This window comes from Perna viridis, chromosome 1, assembly GCF_037379345.1.
Source record: "Perna viridis isolate PV_CMFRI_1.1 ecotype Kerala chromosome 1, ASM3737934v1, whole genome shotgun sequence".
NCBI classification, from domain to species: Eukaryota; Metazoa; Mollusca; class Bivalvia; order Mytilida; family Mytilidae; genus Perna; species Perna viridis.
The window spans coordinates 4,432,606-4,448,029 of NC_142445.1; the positions used below are offsets into that span (position 1 = coordinate 4,432,606).

The following is a 15,424-nucleotide window of genomic DNA, read 5'->3' on the forward strand; positions in this document are numbered from 1 at the left end:
TTCGAATAAAATTTGTTTAAACGACTTCTTTGCACTTCGTTTAATACCGACATAAAACAACAAGTTATTATCAACAATAAATCTTAAGTCCAGGTTTTAGCATCGTACTGCAATTTCACTTCCGTTTATTATTCGAAAACTATCCCCTGTCGAAAACGTTTGAAATGTGAAAACCTAAAAAAATGGTAATTTAAACACTGATATCTCGACATATGCTTCAATAACTAGTTCTAATTGACAAACCAAAGTCAAACCTTGCCTTTTTATTACGCTTTGAATTTTTCATGTAATTTAACCATTTCATCTCACATGTAATGATGTATACAGTATGGTATAGACTATCATATATTGTAAAAATATATTACAAGTACTATATCTGATACAAATATTGATAGAAGCATGTGGTAGCTCCTATAATATTCTGGAGGCTCCCATAAAAGGACCGTACATTAAAAAAATCTGACCAGGAGATGCTGTCCTGTACTGGCTGTAGTAGGCTCTCAGCTAATCCCATTTGGGACTCAGTGTCCAGGCTGTTTTCTTGTGTTCAAAGTAAAAAGCAGCCCCAGACACTGTACCCCAAAAGGGGTTAGGGCTTGGCAAAATGTGTTGTCACATTGAAAAATACAATGTTTACTAAAATTAGCGGACTAATCAATGTTTGATCAAACAATTGGTTAGGTCCACTGCTGTCGCTCACCATGTTGATCCACACTTTATTTGGGACTATGACAGCGGATGAAAGCTTGTAAACTGAGTTATCCAATGGCCACCCTTATAAGTATCAGTTTGGGGGGACATATTGGATATTAATGATCAAGAATGGAAGGATATTTTTAAACTTCCATTTTTAGTGACAAAAAACACTAAACTCCAATGGTTACAATTTAGAATAAATCATTACATAATTGCAACAAATAAATATCTTTTTAGAATACAAATTACAGATACTGCAAATTGTACTTTTTGTGATGAAGAGGTTGAGACTATAGAACATTTATTTTGGAACTGTGAAAAAGTTCAGAATTTTATCCTGGAAATTGATTTTTGGCTTATATCGAATGATATCCGCATCCCCTTTACTAAAAAGAATTTTTTGTTGGGAGATACTTCTAGAGGCAGAAGAAGTCTAGTTTTTAATCTTTTCTTTCTCAAAATTAAACAATTCATATACAATTGTAAATATTTTAGAAAACAGTTATCTTTACAAGCATTTAAAAACATTGTCAAAAATTTATATAACATAGAAAAATCTATTGCTGTCAGAAATAACAAACTAGAGCAATTTAATGAATTGTGGAATATTTTCACTGTTATATTATGAAAACTAATTGATATATACTTAGATTTCATTCTAAATGATGAAACAATAAATAACATATGTACAATGGCCAACAGATAGATTAAGAAATTTACCAGGGAAACAAAAAAATCTTGTTTTTTTTTTTATATTAATTTTTTTTTCCACGTTTTTTTTAATTTTGTCCCAAATCCTAATAATCTATTTTTTTTTTTCAGTTAAACAAACTGCTTTCAAATCTGTATGTTTGTTAATAAATTACATTTTTATTGCTCTAGACTTATCTATCTGTGGTTTTTTTCTTTGATATTCTGTTGTGATGTGTGTAAATATTATTATTGAAAAACATGTATGTACTAACAAATACTAACATCTGTGTATATTTTGATATTATTGCTACTAATGTTCATGAACCGGGATAGGGTACCGGTACGCGATGTTTTCAAGCTAACAAATGTACAGTTTTCATTAAAATAGATAAATTAAAAAAAAAAAAAAAAAATATTGGATGAGGTACATTTGTAGGAGAAACAACTTGATTTTTGAATAAGTAAATATTTTTTTCTTTCTTTTTAGGCTCGAAACAGTGAAAAGGCCATGTAAGTACATTTTTGTGTATTGAACTTAACTTTTTAAGAATACTATTGATGAGCATTTGTTTAGTTAGTAATAATTAAGTTTACTGATAAGTTCATGTAAACTATGAAGGAATCCTGTACTAGATTGATATGAATCAGTAAATTATTTGCTTCTAAAAAAAGCAGAGGTTAGTATTGGTTGGATTATTAATTCAGAATTTCCTCTAAGTGTACAAACTAAGTGATGAATTTATAATTATTGTGATTTCCTCTTTAAAATCCATATTTAGTCAATGAAAATATAGAAGTTATCATTTTTTTTTAAATGTGGGAGGTACTTTTTATTTAGCCATATTCTGTAATGGTATCTGTTAAAATATATTTAGGACCACCCTGGCCAGGTGGAGGGCTGCTCATTTAGAAGGAGGGCTAAAAGAAAAAGTAAGTATTAAATAGAAATATGTATGAATAAGTAAATTATTTTTTTATGAGATTCAAAATAAAAGTTTTTTATTATTAGCTTAGTATGGTATTAGTATATATGCATGTACATCGGCAAATCAAAGAAAAAAAAACAGCTACTGGAAAATATTTAGCTGTAAACATCAGCTGAGACATGAGCTTGAATAGACATATTTAGCAAGTCACATGAAAGGTTCAACTATGAACAATTTCTTAAACCCAAACATAAGGCAGTTTCCTACAAAAATTAAAGTACTGTGATATCTTGCACTGGCAAGACCAATCAGGAAAACCATGTAGTGTTAGGACACACAGCCTGAAGCAGTGGAAGACAAACAGCAGGCTTTGTATGTGAGATTGTTAATATACTAGCAGTTTGACATCAATGATAAACATGTTTAAATGAACATATCTGAACATTAAAAAAATGCAAAAATGGGATTGGATATTTTCACTTCATGCAATGTAGGGAGCTAGAAATACTAAAAATTAGTGCCTACCTCCATCATTCTTTGTAAACACTCTCTCTCTTACATTTCTGAACAGATTTTTATGAAATTTTTGCCATAGGTTACTATTGTAAATTTTTCTGACAAGTTCAAAAATCAATAATTATTGTCTGATATTGAGAGAGTCATTTCACTTGAAAATTGAAATTTCTTCCAAATTACTTTTGTTTAGGCTTCTCAATAGATTTGGATAAAATGTATATGAAATGTTGCTACCATGAATTACGTGGATGAGGTATAGAAAAAAGCAAATATTGTTTTGATGGCATGTATTCTCTACCATAGGAAGTGGCAATGTATTGTGTGACACCCTCCAAAAAGTGGGATGTCTGGCTGTCTGTCCCCTGATAGTTTCCAGATAATCACTTGAGAAAGGCTCAGTCATTTTTTTTAAACGTTGCACAGTTGTTAAGTATCATAAAATACAGGTTAAGTTCAATTTTCAACAAAATTTAGTATTTGAATGAGGCCATTTTGATCATTTTGCCATTCCTCTTTTTTCACCATTAAATGGCATGTATCACTTAATGTTCCAGTAATGCCCTATTTTTTTACCATTACATGGCAGGCATCACTTAATGTTTCAGTTATGCTTTATTTTTCTGCTATCAAAAATTTGTTTACTGCATATTTTCCTCCAATTGTTTTTGTTGTTGTTACATGTACGTCTGGAAAATTTACCAACTTGTGGAAGTAGAGGAAAAAGTATATATGCTTTTATACATATTTTAATGTAAGGGTTTCCAAGCAGGCATGAGAAATAAGTTAATAATTGGTGTATCCAGTGTATGTATATGTAGGTATTATTATTCAGTATTTTTATCAAAATCTCTTGTTCAAATCTGTCAGTAGAACACATTTGTTCCTATTTTTTTTATTACTGTTATATTTGTCCATTTGTATTTCAGGAGTGTTTTGTACTTTGATTTCTTTTTTTTAATTTTCATTTTATACTTTTATCCATTTGTATAAGGAGAGGCGACCATATTTAGCAACAGAATGTGATGACATTCAAAAGTGTGAGAAATGGAGGAGACAGATAATTGGAGAAGTATCTAGAAAGGTGGCACAAATACAGAATGGTATGATACTGTATTAGAAGTAAAATGTAAACAAAATGTAAAAATATATTAGAATGTCTACTCAGTAATGAATTTATACACAAGAATTGGATGTTTGTACTGACTGTTCAGTTCTCACTCCATAAAGTGTAGACCTGTGAAATTATATATGTACACATTATATGATTTGTTGTTCTAGATATTTACTCATCTCTTGATTTCATGGGATCTGCAATGACTAGCCCATGAACAGTATGTGGTTGGAAAACAATTATCTAACCAATATTTGATTACGAATTAAATATTGTTAAGAAAGCAGTAATTTATGGAATGTTCCCTGTTAAATAAATTTCCATAATTAATACATGTTATACATGAAATGAATTTGGATATTTCACTTTTCAACTTTCTCCCACCAAAATATCACAAAATGAATATCAATCTGCCAATGCCAAAATCAAAAAATTAATATTGAACAAAATAGCAGTGTATTGTGGAGAAAATCTATAAAATAAATAGGATTGTTTATTGTTTAACATGAATAATCAAAATTTAACTACTCCTGCCAAGAATGTTGTCAGACATGCACTCATGGAATCTTACTTTCTTCAGCTCTCTTGATCATGTTTTGGTCATTCACTCTCGCCAATTAATTATCCTTTTATTCTGTTATTGTGAAGAAAATTTCATAATTAATTAACTGGTTAGAAGTTATTCACAGAGGGTCACTGTATGGGGTGTCATGATTTATTATTTTTGTCGTAAGATAATATCTTTTTTACTGTTTCTGGAAGGAGTCTATTTTTCAAAAAGTATAAGTAATGGTGACAAAACTGATGAGAATGGTTAATCTAACATGTTTTGATAAAACTACCACCTAAGAAAATTGTGAATCACAATGAATTTGACAATTTTAAAAGTAAAAGAATAATCCACTTTTCTTCAGTTCTTGAGACAATGTGCCATAGATCACCAATTAAAGGAGCCATAATCAAGTATATAAGTACTGGTCAACATCTCTAAAAAATAAGTGTAATTATCAATTCAAATACATAAAATCAGTGGCTTTCGTTAAGCATTCCTTAATGCAATGCAGACATATAAATGTCCATGAGAAAACCACTCAAAGACGTGTAGTCATACAAATAAAAACAACACACACAAGAACACAGGCTTTAATATGATTTTGTTAATCACAACAAACAATAAGCCGATGATAGCATTTTTTGATTAACAGTGTACAAAACTTAATATCTTAAATTGTTAAGGAATAAAACTGTATCCATCAATTATCTGATGGAATATTGTACGTTATATTGACAATCATACGAAAGATAACTCGAAAGAATCATGATTCATGCATCCTTTGTAAAGAGTTAATAAAATCAAGTTAATATTGAAATTGGTGTCTTGCAGCTGGTTTAGGAGAGTTTAAACTACGAGATCTGAATGATGAAATTAATAAATTACTACGTGAGAAAGGCCATTGGGAAGACAGAATCAAAGAACTCGGTGGCACTGATCACAAGGTATATTACATTTACTTTGGTACTTACAGTTTTGATGCCGACATTAAAGGGCTTGGATTCAATTGCTGTGTTATAGGTCAAATTTAAAAAAATCATAAATTCATCGTAGGTGGCAGGGGATACTCATTTTGTGTCCACAACTTCCCATAAACTGCTTGATATATATTTTTTTAATGATTATTAGTTATTGTCATATTGTGCACATTTCTTGTATTTTACTTCCACTTTACTATGAAATCCATTGAGGTACATATTTTGTATCTGGCAAACATTTATACTATGCTTTTTTGTCCGTCAGTCCGTGAGTCATGACATCCATCAGTGTGTCTGTCCGTCAGTCCTACCATATTTTCCACACTTTTTTTGTAATCCTTTTACCAAATAAGTTTGTTTTTGGTATGTGGCCTTGAAGAGTTACAGATGAAGTTCAACTTTGGTTATGGTTAAATGACTTTTACGGAAGTTATGACCCTTGGACTTAGAAAATTTCAGTAATTTACAGTTTCCACACTTTTTAGCTCACCTGGCCAAAGACCATGGGAGCTATTGCCATCACTTGGCATCCATTGTCATCGTACGTCGTTGTCGTTAACAATTTTTCAAAACTCTTCTCATTTGAAACTACTGGACCAATTTGAACCAAACTTGGTATGAATGTTCCTTGGGGTATCCTGCATAGAACTGTTGTGGGGATTTTTGATCCATCGAAAAACATGGCCGCCATTACTAAAAATAGAACGTAGGGGTCAGACAGTAGTTTTTCGCATATATCTCCAAAACTGTTAGGTTTAGCCAAATTCTGACATGGGGGTAAAAGTGTTCAGCATGATGAGATCTATCTGCGGTCAAATTTTCATTTTAATCTGTTAAGCCATTTGGAGTTATTGCCCTTTTTTCTATGTTTGTTATGCTATTTTTAATGTTATTTCTTTCAAAACTCTTCTCTGACACCACCAGAAATTCGTATTTTTGTTAACGTTGTTGATAAAGTAACTAAAATCATACATACAAAGTAACAAAAGCAAATGAGCAACTCGGACTCCACTAAAAACTGGGAGCATGGACCAGGTGCACCGGTATGGTAAGCGTCCTCTGCTTTTCTAGAAACACCCGCCGAGTTGCTCATAAAAAGTCAAGTCCGGGGTAGACAAATGAGGAAAGGAAAACTATGGCCTGTTAAATAAATCAGTTTTCATGGTGCAGATGGATACACCAGTTTGGTGAAAATTTGTTGACCCATGTTGGAGTTATTGCCCTTTTTGGACATTTTTTTTCTGTTTATGATGTTATTACTTTAAAAAATCTTCTCAGAAACTGCTCTAGAGAATTCAATGAGAGTTGACGTTTTTGTTTTATAGGGTATCATTAACGAAATGACAGATTTTTGTCTGTTGTTTCTAAAAATAGAGCAATGGGGTCAGACAGCAGATTTTTGCATACATCTCCAAATCTGTTAAGTTTAGCCAATAGCTTTCAATTGCTGAAATGATCCTTATTATAAGGCTTACAAATGTGTCCAATGAATCAAATAGAGTCAAAATTGTCTGACAACTCCTTGTTAGAGTTATTGCCCTTAGAAGGCAAAAATTTAACCAGGTGAGCGATTCAGGCTCCTTAAAGCTTCTTGTTTTGTTATGCTTTCACTAATTGACTTTATATTTTGTATGTAGTCTTACTATGAGAAGTTACAGATTAAGTTCGACTTTGGTTATGGTTGATTGATTTTTATGGAAGTTGACTTAGAAAATTTCAGTGAATTTAAAGTTTTCCGCAGGGGACGTTGAAAAGCTGTTCTTTTAGTTTAGTATTTAAATAAATTTTGGTTTAATATTTAAAAAACTTTTGTATTAAAATTGAAATTCTACAAAATGTATTTATGTCACAAGGATGCAGAGGGTATCTATTGGTGAGCTATGCTGACAATAATTCTAGTTTGTAATTCAAGACTTGGTTTGTATAACTAAACGATTTTTGTGAATTATGTTGTAGAAAGTAGGACCTAAGATGATGGACCAGGAAGGAAAAGAAGTACCTGGAAATAGAGGCTATAAGTATGTTTACATTATAAAGATTATTCCATTAACCCAACTAGTCTATTGTTCATGTGTGTCACAAAGTTTATATTGATTGTAGGACTTTTCAAAACGTTGGATATTCTGGCAGTTTGTTTTCTGACAGTTTTTTAGATTGCTAGTTAAAACTGACAATTATTTATGAGGTAATGACGGATGCATCCATGCAAAAACCAACAAGCAATATATTTTTTAAATTTTGTTAGTACTTCTTCATTTTACTTTTATCAATGTCAGCTGTTATGATGCATGCTATACTACTCTTTATCAGTGTCAACTGTTTAGGTGCATGCTACACTACTCTTTATCAATGTCAGCTGTTATGGTGCATGTTACACTACCCATTGTTAATGTCAGCTGTTATGGTGCATGCTACACTACCCATTATTAATATCAGCTGTTATGGCACATGCTACACTACTCTTTATCAGTGTCAGCTGTTATGGTGCATGTTACACTATGCATTATTAATATCACCTGTTATGGTGCATGCTACACTACTATCTTCACTAATACTGTTAGATGTATAATGTATAGTCACTGTAACAAGTTCCTCTGTTTTTTTCCCAGATATTTCGGAGCTGCCAAAGATTTACCTGGAGTAAGAGAACTGTTTGAGCAAGAACGTAAGTGTCACAACTTTCTGATATATTTATTTCTATGATTGAAGACATTATTGTCATCTATTTAAGGAAAACACTGATTTGAATAAATCTGTTTTCTTGTTAAAAGTGATTAAAGAAAAATTTGAAGCAAGCAGTAGTATTTATTTTCCTATAGCCGACAATGCTAACCTTTTCAAGTTTTTCTGTAATTTCTAATTAAAACTAGGACTTGAAAAAAAACATTTTTTGTTGTAATACTTTCATCTAGAAATTAAATAATCACCATGGGAATAGAGGTTGACCATCTTTTTTTTTTCAACCACTGTCAAAAGTTTGAAGGTACCAGAACTTTTGCATTTTTTTGGTTCCGCACTCATTTGTAATATGCAGTCTTTTTAAAATTTCATAAACTATGCATTTTGAAGGATAAAAAAAAAAACTTAATTTTTTTTAAAACTTTAATCCTTTAAGATTTAAGAGAGAAAAATCCTCATTACAAACTTTGTCAGTAGGTAGAATATATAAAAGTATGAAAATATATTTCTCTGAACATAAGAAATTTCAAAAATCAACTGGCCATCGTTGTAGATTCTAAAAAGACACAATACTTACTGCTCAAGATTCATTCGCACTACCTTTCAGCAGATGTAAGGTATGTTGTACTGGAAATCTATAGATATACTTCTTCATTTAATGACTGATAATTTTTGCAGCCCCTAAACCTACCAGGAAGACCAGAGCAGAAATGATGAAGGATATTGATGCTGATTACTATGGTTACAGAGATGAGGATGATGGTGTTATTGTTCCACAGGAAATAGCTATGGAGAAAAAAGGTAATATATGTCCCACTCAGTTATTCAAATAAAGTCTATACTCACAACATTTAAATCATCTAATATATATTGTATACTTTTTGTTGGTGATAAGATGGTTGCCATGGCAAAAAAAAACAACAAAAATTATAAAAATGAAACAGAATGTTAGGGTCGGATAAAAGTCTTTGGTAACTTAAAAAGTTATCAATAGCAGATATAAATAAATAGAACTATGTGCTTGTTTTTTATGTTAAAATTTACTGAACTATAGAATCAACTGACAGGTGCTTTTTTCAATGAAGACAAAGTATACCAAAAATTTAATATAGTCTGTGAAAGTGTATTTGAGTTAGTGTAAAACATTGGGTACAAATGGGTAGGCATATATCATTTATACCTGTAAAACAATGGGGAAAAACTGGCAAAGGATTAATTGTTTAAAATAGCAGAATTTTTTAGCAAGCAATTTCAAAATTACTTTTCCCAATGCAGAGAAATTGCCCTAAGAGGCTTAATTTTGAGCTTGTATCTTTAACAGTAGGTTCTATAGGTCAAGGATGTGTTGTTATTTTCAAGTTTTTTAACTACAGTCTCTCTGTGTCAAAAACCTATGTTGAAGCTATCTTATCACAATCCAAATGAATACATGTGTCAAACTTGGTTATAGCAATTATTTCTGGTTTTAAACAGGTATGCCATCTGCTTCACATATATTGTTGTTGTCTATTGATAAATAGAAAAAGAATGCATACTGTTTGATGGGCAGGCTATTGAAATAATTTCTTTCAGTAATGGCAGAGAAAATAGCAGAATGGAAAGAAAAACAGGCAGCTATTGCACGAGGGGAAATAACTGGTGAGGAGGATATGGATGAAGAACCTTTATACAAACCTGATGTAGAGGTAGTTAGAGTTGTTCTTATATAAAATCATTGCTTTAATGAAACTTTGGTAATTTGATAATCTTTAAAGACTGTATTGTGTCAATATAAGTAGATAAGATTAATGTAAACAATATTTATTCATGAAAACATACAAAACTTGTAGAACTTTTCTATTTGAAGGATGATCTTAAGCAGACTTTTTATTGATTTCAATGATAGCTTCAGATTACCTCATGACGTCACTGAAATGGTTTGTTACTGATACAAGTACTGCATATTAATATGTAAACAAAGAATAATAGGATAATTAATTGGAAAGAATGAGTAACCAAAATATAATCACAAACTTATTCCGCCCACAAGTTAAATCCTCAAGCGTTCTTCGCATGAGTGACCATATTTTGGTTATTCACAATTACCAATTGATTATCCTATTTATTATATTGATTTTCTTAATAATTTATCAATATTTTCAATGTGAATATTAAATTCTGTGATTGGCGGATTGATATCAAAGTTGTGACATTTTGGCAGGAGAAAGTGCAAGAGTGAAATAACCGAATTTATTTCACAGTGTGAATTATCGAAATTCATTACACACTGGGAACATTCGATAAACACTGCTATCTATATAATAATATTCCATAAACATTTCTACATTACTGTTTTTTTAATCACCAAAACTTGCTGTCTTGTCAAGCTTACAATTTCACAAATGATAATAGAGAAATACTAAAGAAGTTTTTTTTAACAGGAACATGAAGTACCCATTAGATTTTCCTCAGACTTGTCTTCTAGCTGTAAATGCAGTTGTCTGATGTTTACTGACACGTTGTGCCTAAATCTCTTTTTCTGTATATTTTAGGTTGAAATTATAGGGAAAAAGTCTCAAATTAGTGCTTTCTTTGGACATTGTAATCGATTACTTATCTCAACCAATCATGGTGACGCTTATAGGCAAAGGAAACTCAAATTTGTTAATTATAAATTTTGATTAATTAGTTATGAAAAGGGAATTATTTCATTTCAATCTAATTTTCATGTACATTTAACAGATTAGTTTTGATATTTATGACTTGCACATGAACATAGTCTTCTCCTTTAAGAGTTCTGAAAATATAATTTTATCTAAATCTCAACATTGTTTTTCATTATGTATCTCATAAATATATTTGATAGTTAACAAACTGTCTCAGTAAAGATTTTTGTTGGAATGATGTTTTAATTAATTCACATTATTTGAAACTTCTGTATACAGGGATTAACTGTTTTCAACACTATATCACAACTGCCATGATAAGAACTGTCAGATAAGTGTTTGCTTGATCAAAATTTACCATGATCTTTGAAACAATAGATAATACAGTGTAAATAGTAATCACGTCCTTGATGACATGATGACAAGCTTTGTATGCCTGACTGTGGACTATTGAAGCAGCATCAACTTCCTGTTTGATAACTTTTTTGTCTTTATTGACCATATGGTTACTAGAGGATCCTTTAGTGAGCTTTGCTAACAGTTTTCTAGTTTGGAACTGACTACATCAGACATTAATACAACATGTAAATGTCAGTTGTATCTCTTACTTTTCATGCCACTTAAAAAAGTATGTAATGGCTAGATCTATACTAAGTAATGTATGTTCATTACTCTGAAGTCTTGACCATAGACTTACTGTCTCCCTGTGGAGAATTGGACCATAAATCTCTACATTCTGAATTATCATGTGCAATCCTTGATGCATCTGCCAGACTGGAACCCTAGATCTTTTTATTCCTTCTCACAGTTTTCCTTCATGTTTCCTAAGGTCTTCCTCTTTCCTTCCTCCTTGGGAAGTCTTGACTATTATACAATGTTTCTAAGGTCATTGATCCTTCACTTAAAATGTTTAAAAATTACCATGATAAATTTCTTTTTTATAAAATTTATGCAACGCTTTAATGACTAGTCTTTTATCATATACTTGATTTTTACAGGTTGTTGATGACAATGGAAATAAGGAAGAGAAAACAGAAAAAGAAGAGCATTTTATAGCTCATGTACCAGTACCATCACAAAAAGATGTGAGTGTTTTTTTTTAATGTAAATACAATAATATATATATTGCAAATTTCAATATGCTGTACACATGTTTGATTATCTCTCATCATTCAAATCAAACATATAGGAAGATCTCAATCCAAAAAATAATTGTATACATTAAGAAAACTATTGAAATAGGAAGCTACACTGTTCTACGATGTGCTGTACCCAGTATTTTAGGTATTTTTAAATTTTGTAATACTGCAAATTTTGATATTTGGGGCCAGACAAGTCTGATTACTGGGTTGGTGAATACCCTGGGAGATCTTAGGTCTACCAGCAGTGGTATGACTCAGTGGTTATTAAATACAAAAAAAAAACTAAGGATAAGTATAAATTGCTTAAGATTATGAACGTATCACATGGATATGCTATTTTCACTGTTTTTTTCTCTAATGAGAAACTTATTTTGGTAGTTTTATATTTTTAGTAATTACACATTTAAATATAATGTTATTATGTTAAAATAGACTTGTCATCTACAGTGTGTTGAGTTACTTCCTTCATAACTTATATCATTTTATGTATTTATCATTTAAAAGCTATTGATTAGAAAGTTTATGTCAATACCAATAATGATTTATATGTGATGCATGTTTCCAGATTGAGGAAGCATTAGTTATGAGGAAGAAGATGGAGTTGTTACAGAAGTATGCTAGTGACAGTTTACAGGGTGAGGAGGAGGAGTCTAAAAAGTTATTGGGATTGTGACAAAAACTTCAACTCTGTAGTCAGAGATCTCTAAACTGTGTATAAAGTGGTAAAGAGAGGAGAGTTAGTGCTTAGAAAGTGGCATAGATCCCATACACAGTGGTACTTATGTTCTTTCTGTGAATATGGATGGCAAAGCAGCAGTGTATGAATGATAACATTCCATGTAATTGTTGTGTGCACATGTAAACAACAGTCATAGGATCTGTATGCTGAAAGAGATTTTGTATGATGTATAATAAACCATGTAAAACAGAGTTGTCATTTTCTTGGTCTCAGCATATGTTCTTTTAGACTTGTAGACACATTTATAGACTAGTATGACACAAGACTATCAATGTATTGAATAAATTGGTTAATATTGGAATCAATTGGTGTGTCTGTGGGAGTATACTTAACACAATAATGCATGCAACTTCACAATTTAATAGTAATTTTAAAAGAAATTAAAATGTCATTGGCATTTTGTTTAGTGTTGTTTAGTTAAATATGATGGGAACAATACTTGTAGATATCGCTTTTCTCCTGTGTACTCATAAAAGTACAACTTCAAAGCAGATAGACAGGAACTCATTTGAATACCAATAAAAAAAAGTAGATTAATGTTATCAAGGGTTATGCTATGGTTCTGTGTATTGCACTTGTGGTCCTAAAAATAAGCTCTTGTAATGAAAGAATTGTATAAGACAAGCTATATATCTTGTATCCTTGTCCAGCATGTCGAGTACACCTTTGGCCCTTTGTAGAAGTATTTGTAATAAGAAAACTATACCTATGTGACTGTCCTGCATGTTGAGTGCACCTTTGGCCCTTTGTAGAGGCACTTGTAATGGGGGAACTGTCTTTGACAAAATATGTTATGACATTGTGTATCTAACCAATCAAACTAAATAGTTTCCATGCATGAGCCATTAAGCTGTGCACCATTAGATAGGGAAAATGGTAATGTGCCATACTGAATTTCAATGCTGTTTACGAAAAAACAGCATGTTCAGGCTAAAAATAAAAGTGATTAACCTAGTAGAAATAAGTGCTTTTTGTTCTTGTTTTAAGAGCTTCATCTTCATCATTTTTGTTTTTATACCTTAGTTATCCTGACTAGGAATGTAACGAAAACATGTATGAATCCACAATTGATTGTTATAATAAAGATTATTCTATTCTTTATTCAGTTATTTATTTATTTGACTTGGTGAAAAGCCTGATTCCTCTCTTTAAATAATCATTTTCATGTCTTAGTTTGGGCAGTTCTTGTTTCCCTATATTGTCACTGGGTTTAGCAACGGTTGTTTTTGTCTGAAGTTGACTGTTATATGCTTTATATATGTTCGGCAAGTTTTTCTCTCTTTCTTGTTGCTTCACTATTTCCTTCCTATTTATCTTTCTCTGAGTAGGACAAATCGTGATTAGACTGCTCTTTATTTCTCCTCCCTTTCATGACTTCTTTTGAAACCTGACTTAAAGATAAAGCCGTAATATATAGCGATATATAACTCTTATTTGACTACCTCTTTTGTTCAGTTTTTTGTTTACCTTTAAAAATCCTTTTCACCGTTACTTTATTTCTAAAAAAAATATCAAAGTTAAAAAAATATTTCTTAGCCATGCCATATTGCTTTTACTAACACAAATCAGATATATGTAAATCGGTAAAACCTTATCGGTAGGAAAGAGTAATCAAGGGAACCAAGGTTATAGTGGTAATCAAAAGAATGTAATCCAGGGACAAAGACCAGACATGTGAAACACACGCACAACAAAGAACACAAAGTAACCAAAACCATACATACAAAGTTACAAAAGCAAATGAGCAACTAGGACTCAACTAAACACTGGAAGCATGGACCAAGTGCACCGGTAGGGTAAGCGTCCTCTGCTTTTCTAGAAACAGCGCCGAGTTGCTCATAAAAAGCCAAGTCCGGGATAGATGAAAGAGGAAAGGACATGGGAAAACAAACACAACAAAGAACGTAAAGTAACTAAAATCATACATACAAAGTAACAAAAGCAAATGAGCAACTCGGACTCCACTAAAAACTGGTGGCATGGACTAGGTGCACCGGTAGGGTAAGCGTCCTCCAGAAACATCCGCCGAGTTGCTTATAAAAAGTCAAGTCCGGGGTAGTCGAAAGAGGGAAGGAAATCTATGACACGTTGAACAAATCAGTTTTCATAGCGCAGATGGATACACCGTAACGATCCAGGAGTTCATGATGACAACATAACCCTGTTCCAGAAGCCTATTTGTTAGAATCTAGCGCGGTACAAAAAGTTTTTTCGGCAAGCTCTGGCATAACGTATGAGTTGTGATATGAACACTCCATACGCAGGTGCTGAAGGGATGTTGCTACAGATGAAAGGAAAATTGACAATTCTGAATGAAAAGTCATCACGTTTGTCGTAAAGTTTGGTCAACAGTTTTCTTTTACCGTCGATTTCAAAGTGTAGATCAAGATATGAGGCTGACTTCACAGCGTCTGTAGTGTCCTTTATCTCAAGTTCTTTGGGATAGATGCGATGTATCATATCCCCAAAATTAGGATTGTTTTAAGATAATACGTCATCTATATAGCGGAAACTGAGATTAAAGGATCAAGCTAAATGATATTCTTTCTTTCGGATCAGATCAGCTATAAAGTCAGCCTCATAGTGAAGGAAAAGGTCAGCAAGTAGAGGAGCACAATTTGTTCCCAATGGAATGCCGACCGTTTGTTGAAAAACGCGTCCACCACACAGTACAAATATGTTGTCGATTAAAAATTGTAGCATTTTGTTAACATCTCCTTCTGTATATTTGGAAGATGATTTGGAAT

The 15,424-nt window shown here is 31.9% G+C and overlaps 1 protein-coding gene across 1 annotated transcript; it reads left to right on the forward strand.

The window, feature by feature from the left end:
• Positions 1-107: 107 nt before the first annotated feature.
• LOC148626924 (pre-mRNA-splicing factor ISY1 homolog) lies at positions 108-12,868 on the forward strand. The gene is made up of 11 exons (XM_088562324.1): positions 108-185; positions 1,877-1,899; positions 2,265-2,319; positions 3,823-3,931; positions 5,327-5,439; positions 7,429-7,490; positions 8,082-8,137; positions 8,830-8,952; positions 9,724-9,836; positions 11,795-11,881; positions 12,504-12,868. The coding sequence occupies exons 1-11, from the start codon at positions 183-185 to the stop codon at positions 12,609-12,611; spliced, it is 852 nt and encodes a 283-aa protein (XP_088418450.1). The 5' UTR covers positions 108-182; the 3' UTR covers positions 12,612-12,868.
• The last annotated feature ends 2,556 nt before the right edge of the window (positions 12,869-15,424 follow it).

Bases quoted from the DNA above. Each gene is read 5' to 3' on its own strand.
- LOC148626924 (XM_088562324.1), top strand. The intron at 7,491-8,081 runs GTATGTTTACAT...TTTTTTTCCCAG, and splicing joins CCTGGAAATAGAGGCTATAA to ATATTTCGGAGCTGCCAAAG. The intron at 8,138-8,829 runs GTAAGTGTCACA...TAATTTTTGCAG, and splicing joins AGAACTGTTTGAGCAAGAAC to CCCCTAAACCTACCAGGAAG.